Source organism: Aplidium turbinatum, chromosome 9 (genome assembly GCF_918807975.1).
Source record: "Aplidium turbinatum chromosome 9, kaAplTurb1.1, whole genome shotgun sequence".
NCBI lineage: Eukaryota > Metazoa > Chordata > Ascidiacea > Aplousobranchia > Polyclinidae > Aplidium > Aplidium turbinatum.
Window position 1 is genome coordinate 19059802 of NC_137480.1, and position 8473 is coordinate 19068274.

The window sequence follows — 8473 nt, forward strand, 5'->3', positions numbered from 1 at the left end:
ATCACTCACTGGCACGAAAGCGTACAGTATCTATCAATACAATTTTATTATATTTTAAAATTGTTCCTTTTGTGCCTTGGTTCAAGAACTTCGAGCCATTTACAAGTCGAATTTCTTGTCCGCCAAGAAACTTCCCAGTTTTGCATTTTCCTCTCCAAATCCTTTGAGCGTAGCTTCAAAGTTGGCCAGTTCCTTCGTGTCTTCGATTTGATGACCCAAGAATTCATGAGCGATCATCTCACCAAGCTGTTGACAGACAATTATTGTTAATCACAAAAATGTCAAAGCTGAAGACTTAGATTTTGCTGTCTGGGTGTGACATTGTATGTCGCAGGGAGCTGATGAATACTTTAAGTCATTTTTACATTGATTCAACGTCTGCAAACGTTGTAAAAATGACAAATTGTATTGTGTAATACAGCATTGGTCATTTTGAACAACAAAAATGTCGAACGTTTTTGACTTGCAGCAATCCTTCTCCAGACATTTAAAAAAAATGAACAACATTAGACTGAAACGAGAAATAAAATAATATGATAAATGCCGTATGGTTGCTTTCTGAAAGGTTGAAAAAATTGCAGGTATAGCATAAAGCGCATTATTTTAATGTTTAATCTAACTCGTTGATACAAAATGAAGCGAAATTTTTTTTTGATTTTTTATCTTTTTGTTAAAATACAATAATTTTTCTACAACGGTTATATCTACCCTTTCGGATACTATAACAATCGAATGCGAAGTCTAGAATAGACTGTAGAACAAATAGGCTACGTGAATTTTAAGTATTTCCAAGCGTTAAGAGAACTTTAGGATTTTAACATAGTTGACAACTGAGAAAAATAGTTTAATTTAATGTGTCCAGGAAATGTTACGACATTCTTACAGTAAAGTTTATTGTAATCTATTATAAATGGGCACGCAAACACTTTATGCTTATGCTCATTCTACAGCACGCGCAACGACCGTGTCTGAAGTACTGTAGTAGGCCATTTAGCATTGCAACATATCAGTACCTCCACATATTCTACTTTTTCAAAGCTCTCTGCTTCACAGGACGTTTCGTAAAGATGCTTCGTCACCGTCTGGCCACCTTCGTCATACGTCACCAGAATTGGCTAAAAGGGAAGAAAAATAATAATAATTTGATAATTGCGTATCTCCTAATCGCAAAGTACCTGAAGGGAGTTGTAAATGATGCAAATGCATTATTTTTAAACGTAAAGTTAGCACAAATAATATCGAGCCATAATCACCTGCGCAAGAACAAGGTCTCTGTTGTCGGTCGGGATGTTTGGGCAGTTATCAGACTTGGCCACTTTGGATACATCACTGAGAGAAAAGTGTAATCAAATTTGCAGATATTTTATCACTTTAGCGACTAGAATTAAAGACGCTGCAAAGTTTCACACACAAAACGCAACCACAGGTTACTTTTTTTTTTTTTTTAAAACAGCGAAAGGTATAAAAAAAATTCCACGCAAAATAAAACCGAACAAAAATTAAGCCGTTGAAGAGTTGTGGTGCAATGTCTTCCCCTACCTGAGCAATTTTGTCAGTGCCCGAGTGACCTCTATCTCAAGTTGCTTGGCGCACGTGAAGCCATCTTCCAATGTTTGTACGTTGCTACAGCGTTCATCTATCTTTCGCTGCAGAATCGTATAAAAAATTAAACAAACATGGACAGATTATCAGCAATTAGGTAAACAAAACACTTTTTTTCAATGAAAACAAACTTTTAAAATAGATAAGTACTCTGTTTTTAACCATTCTTCATGTTTTTACTTTACAACATTCAGAAGCTGTTTTTCTATCCCCAAAAATGGTTGATCGTTAAAATTCTATAAAACTGGTTATTTGCATTGATGCTTTCAATGTTACGCTGCATCTCTCAAAACTATGTGGTTTTTCCTTCATGATCAAGAGGTTGTTACATATGACTCAATGCAAAAGACTTCCGGAATGCTGCTGTGCTGTAGAACCCTGAAGTGCACTTTAGCTGGTGGTTCTCATTTTATTAGTGCTCGCAGACCCCTTCCAAAAATTATTATCAAGCCTACCGGCTCCAAGAAATTTTAAAATTGACGTATTCATGTTAATCACAGTAAATGATAAAACTTTTCACGGATGATGAAAAGTGATTCAGGTGTTCCCTGAAGTCAGAGGTCGGGACCACTTGTCTGGGGCGATGCAAGCAAAATTCGTGCTTAAAAATATGATTTTTTTTTAATGTTTTGCTTCTTGTCAGTGGCGTAGCCAGGAATTTTGAAGGGAGGGGGTTTTGACGGCCGACGGGCGAAGCCCGATGGAGTTTTCGCCAAAGGTGACACCCAGCGGCGGGGGGGTGTGGGGGTCTCCCCCAGTAAATTTTGAAAAATTACTTTGAATTTGGTGCATTCTGAGAGCATTTTCAACAAAAATGTGGGTATAAATATTCCTGTAAAATGGTGCTGTCCGGTGGCATAGCAAAAGGATGAGATCATGTTTTCTTTGGCATTTTTCGGAAATAAAGCTAAGTCTCCATGTTTTCTTGTTGCGAATTCCTGGCTGAGATATTTGAATGTTTGGTATTGGCAAAACTCGCTCTTTTAATGCAGTTTCGTTTAAAATTAAGCATCATTCTCAATATCGTGACGTCACACGCGTGCCTAAGGGGGGTTGTAACACCCACCCCCCCCCTTGGCTACGCCACTGCAGTTCTTGCCAAGAAAAGTAAGTTGCCACCAAGTGAGATGTTGTTCTGTAATGACGTCACCTTGTTTTGAGAAAAAAGTATCTTGTAGTTAGATCGTGATCAAACCTTCACTAAAACACCTAAATGAGTAAAAATTTATATTTTGAAAAGTGTTGATGAAACCTGCAAAAATCAACGCTTCCCTTAATAAAAGTTATAAAAACAATTTTGAAAATTCTTCGTCACTTCACAAAAACAAATGTGAAGCTGCGGCCAATTACACTATTCAGTAACTTGGAAGCTGAAGCTAAAGTACACCCCTAGCTTGCATCCCAGACAGAAAAACCAGTCGTTTTTTTTACAATCAACGTCTGCAGACGTAAATCCATGTAAAAATGACTGATTTTGCTCTCTGAATATTTTACAAGTTGCTCACATTCACAGGACCGATGTTGAACGTTCCGCCTCGTTGATTTTGGTACTGGATAAACCGCTCAGCATGTTGCATTTCTTCATTTGACTTCTCCCGGAAATATTTCGACACCTTCGGGTAATGGCGGTCATGCTGCAGGAAGCGGTAGGACTGCAAAAAAGATTGTTTAAAGGCATACTAAAGGAAAATTTCAAACCGGAATTAAGCAATAAAATGAGTAAACTGAACATTCAAGAATACATTTCAAAAACAATTACCCAAAAAAATTTGTTTTCAATGGCGCTGGCAAGGCCCAAAGTCCAGTGTTTCATTTATTTTCATTTTTTTCAAAATGACCAAAACGTGCAAACACAGCTCAAGAATACGTCATAAAGTCCAGCAATAACAAAAGCCACGTTACCAATCTGATGTTTTGAGCAAACTGTCTGCTGTTTTGATGTTAAAATGTGCTGTTTTGATGTAAATACATACATAGCCTACAGTCAAATCGCCCGCAGTAACAATTATTGCGTGATCGGTTGATTGCTAGACTTTATGACGTAGACTTTATGACGTTCTTTACAGTCGCACGCTTCGTTGCTCAGGCCAATCTCGTTTTGAAAGCTCTGACAAAAGCACGCCCACAATGGTGGTCAGACCGCAATGGGGCAAAATTTTATTGAAAATCGTTTTATGGTAGCATGTTAAACACAAAGAACGTGGAAAATCGCCAAGTCAGGTTTTTCCTTTAATACCCCTTTAATGGCAATTATGTAAACACAGCTACCTGATCTCACAGCAACAAGTTGAAAGAACGCATGTAGCCTATACCACCAAATCTGGATTAGGCCTACAACCAAACAAAGGGGGTAGGCTATTTTGTGAGAGCTATTGCATTTTTACTCACATTTATACAGATATAATTCAAACTTTTGATGTGGCAAAATCTGTTACGGAAAACTTTACTTTCAATATATTTACAAAATCAACGAGATTTACAAAAACAGGTCTTGTATACCACGCAAATAAGTTGAAACTAGGTAGCCTATAATTCAATAGTCTCAACCTTACTAATCTGTCATTAACACCACCGTGTTACGATTCCACCAGTTCGATGCATTTTTAGACCACGATAAGCAAGCTACTAACACAAGGCAAATTGGTGTTTTGTCACGCCAAATTCATGTCAAAATGTACATAAAAAAGAAGACTAAAATAGAAAATGTAAAAACGAAAAGAAACAACATGTGTTGCTACTGTATGGCGGACTCGTGACAGAAATGTAAGAACAATATTCTGCCTATAAACCAAACGTAAGCGGAAGGCCAACATTTCTTGTACCGTGTATAGCAAGAATATGACACAACATGAATTTATAAAACAAACAAACGAAGAAAACAATAATCTTGTGTGAGGTGTGATTATCATATTTTAATGTTTTGCAATAGATTGAGTTTCGCTTTTAGCATCGTGATCATTGTTTACTTAACATCAGGCCAAAACAGGTCATTTGTATCTACATTTATGAAGTTTTAATGCTTTCTTCACTTTTAACAGTTGTTTTAGACTACTAGAGTCTAAATATCGCTTGCAGATTGCAATATAACTAAAGTTTTTTAAGCAAATAAATGCAATTACTTTATATCATCAGTACCTAATTCAGACTAACTTACAAGATATAGGTAAGTATAGTGCCCCTTCAGCTCCACGCCAATCTGTTGATTCACAAGATCGTTGACTGTTTTTTCGTAACACTTGATTTTGCCCTGAAATATTTAACACCCAATTGTTAGGACAAGCATATCAACTATCCTCAACAAATAGAAAAGCCATCGCAAGGCACACCAGATGGAATAACGGTCGGGTCTCTTGCTCGTGTTTCTAATGAGTTACGTTGGGTAATAAATACAGTAAAAATCTATACATACAGAAAAAATCCATATGGAAAATATCCATACGAAAAATATCCTGACTGGAAAATACCCATACAGAAAATATCTCCTCTCTCGAAAAATGTAGCCTATATTTTCCGTATGGATTTTTACCTACATTAAACCTGCGTGCCGTACATAGAGCGTTGTTGAAGAGGTTCTAAGTAGCGTAATTATGACATTCATTGCTCGGAGGCACTGACACTTTATGCCATGATGACAAGTGTAGATCATAAGGCATGATGCTTGATCGAAAATTTGGCTTGATAACAATTAATTTGGTGTCAACCGCTGTGCCGGCACCGGGGGGACAGACGTCTTGAATACCTTTCTTGTTCAAACAGGTACACCACTAGAGGCCACTCATTGAGATAAAACAAAAAACACCCATTTAAAAAGCTGTAGGCGGTTTGAGGGAATACATCGGCTGGTCTGGGAATAAAAACCAGGTAATCTGCTTTGGATACATTTTGGATTGAGAATACAGCGTCCGCTGCGTATATGAAACCAACGCAATTGAATGCAAAGAAGCCTACAGAGAATCAAAATCAAAAGCTAAATTCAATCACTTCAAGCCAAAGTGTGCAAATTCATTTTATGTGACTATAGGTATCAAACAACTTTGGTCATAGATTAACAACAAATTTAAATTACAATAGCCTACTTAGCATTGCAAATACAGTTATTTCAATTAAAAACATTGATCGAACGCAACACAACTAATTATTGATCAAAACATAAGACAAGCATTGACAATTTGGATGGGATAAGAAGGAAAAAACAAAGCGTCAAATTGATCAATCTACTAGGGCCATTCAGACCAACGACCATGTAGATACGCTAAGTGGTGGAAAGCTAGACCAAAAGAGCAGTATCCAACTATCCATCACTGCTAGAGAGTGTGCAGTGCATCCCATTTGGGGTTTTGTGGGTAGAGTTGCCTATGCATGACACGGCCAGTAGTTTGTAGGAGAAATAAATTCTTATTTTTACATGTTGCATGAAAGCAGCCAATTTCAGTTTGTGGTGGTTTGAGGTCTATTTAAATGGGCCCAAAAGTTCACAGAAAATTGAAAACTTGAAACAAAATATTAGAATTACACTATTCCTCTCCCTGAAATACAGCCAGGAATGGATCAAAGTGGCTCTCTTTTATCAAACCAGATTTTTGAAGAACATAACTTCACTTTTTGGTCGTTTTTTTTCTCTTTTTTTACTTATCCGAATAGACGACTGAGTTTACGACCTTTTGTGATCTTTTTGCTGTCTCCTTATCATTCAGTAACCCGTAGAAGTCGTTGGTTACAAATTCTTTCATGGTTAATAATCTCACTATATCCACTGGATGGATAAAATAAACTTGATTGAATTGATTGATGACTGTGTAACGACTCAAGGAGGGAATAAGTTCCATATCTCCGTTGAAAGCGTTCGTGGACTATCTCTTAAAAAAGCTCTTCACCTCCCACACAACACGGTGGTCACCTAAACGGCTCAAAATCAAGCGCCCATCGGCTTAGTTCCCGAATTTCCCAAGGGGTGATTTACTCCTGGCCACACTCAGGGGGCGAGTTTAACTGATGAGGGGCCCGGGGTACTTTTAGATCGGGGGCCCCCGTGCAAAAAAGTTTTTCGAGCCGAGGGCGCAAAAAACTTTACAAGGTAACTTGGAAGTCACCCACAATGTTGTTAATGCTTTTACGCCAAGCTCAGTTGCCACCTTGTGACTAAAAATTAACCTTCAAAGAAAAAGGAGGCATTTTGCAGAAACATCAAAGGCTGAAAGAAAAAAAAAATAATAATAACACTTTCTTGTGAGTATAATTATGATTTGAAAATCGTTGAATCCCGTCCAATCGTTAAATTCTGAATGCATAACTTCCGGTTTAAAGCAAATTAATTTACTTTGCGTATTATTGCTTTGAACTGGTGGTCTGTCATTGTCAGCCTACTTCATTATGCTTTTTGCAGCTTTTTTATAATGTACTTTGAGTTGTTTCTACGCAACCTCATAAGCTATATACTTGTGAATTTTTAAATCGGTTCAGACGCTACAAAAGTAGAAAATTACCGATAACTTAGGCTACGGATCGTAAACAAGTGGTCCAAGATAGCAGCTTAAAAAGACAATTTCCTTGATTTCCAGTTACTGATATGAAAATACAAATGAAAAAATAAAATACGCTTTTGCAATGTTTTCACATTTAGTTCTGCACCAATCACGATTACCAGGCTTGCGTTCAGAGACGGATCTAGCAAGTAGCCTTGGGGGGGGGGGAGGCAATTTCAACAAAACACAAAATGATGTGTAGACCTAGACGTTTGTAGGTTTTAATCCGACCTTGCAAATATACCATGAATAGCAGTTACTACTTTTCTGGGTTTTAGGGGAGAGATCGCCCCCTCTAGAACCGCCACTGCTTGAGTCAGTGGTTCAAACCCTCTGGAAGTTTGCGAAACTAGCCCACCAGGATTAAGCTTCCAAAGAGGCTTTCTCTGTCTGAGAATAAAGATTCTCATCATCCGTCGATCAATTTAATAGTTTATCAACCATGTTACCATTGCATACACTCCACGAATCGCTTTATATCAGACTTGATGTCATCTGATTGTTTTTATCGTTCTGAATACAGTCAACTCTTCCAACGCTCATTATATGTTAATTTGTAACAGTAGGCCAAAGTTAGATGTTTAGTGAGCTCTTAAACTGACGACATCCAAAGTGGCTCACTGTGACCTTTGTGCATTTGCAGTTTGTGTATTATTTCGTAGTTTTATTTTGAAGATGGACAGCTTTGTCTGACGCAAATAGATAATTATAGAAAACAATTAATTTCAACGTAAAGCTAAAATAAGTTTTAGTACAAAAACTTACATGGCAGCCTGCAGATGTACTTGCAATCAAAGCGAACAATAAAACGCAGCAAACAACTAACTTCATCTTACAACCTGATTGCTTTCACAAAAATTCAAGACCTGCAGTTGTACAAAAACATTATGTAAAACGAATAAGCTTCATTTTATAGTCAAACAAGTCTGCTGCCATTATATCTACTTGTTACTTTCTGCTGACTAACTGACTTCAACTCTGCTGCACTGGTGCGTAACTGAAAAACAGATTCTTTGTTGCGGTGCCAAGATGCGAAATCACGTGCATTTTGCTTGTGACATTTAATTTTCAAGGCTGACTTCATACGACCAGCTAGCATTCTGTTGCGAAATCAAGGCTGTAAAAGTTCGTTTTTATTGGACTCTAGCTTGAAAGCTGACAGCGGACAATTGAAATCATTTCTGTTAGATTGCATGTGCTGTAAATTGAACTATGCACTTTAGTATTTACTTAGTTGAGATTATTTGATTTTGTAACCGCTTACACAGCAAAAACTGTTGACAGATTGCAAACCAGCGCAACAAATCAACAGCAAGAGGCGACTGTAACTTCTGCGTCGGAGAATGTCG

General features: G+C 37.5%; 1 protein-coding gene across 1 annotated transcript; it reads right to left on the minus strand.

The window, feature by feature from the left end:
• Positions 1-99: 99 nt before the first annotated feature.
• Positions 100-8039, minus strand: LOC145777060 (ferritin heavy chain B-like). The gene is made up of 7 exons (XM_082588340.1): positions 7890-8039; positions 4757-4849; positions 3108-3254; positions 1540-1646; positions 1254-1329; positions 1014-1115; positions 100-246 (listed from the first exon to the last, which is right to left on the minus strand). The coding sequence occupies exons 1-7, from the start codon at positions 7953-7955 to the stop codon at positions 100-102; spliced, it is 738 nt and encodes a 245-aa protein (XP_082444466.1). The 5' UTR covers positions 7956-8039.
• Positions 8040-8473: the final 434 nt, after the last annotated feature.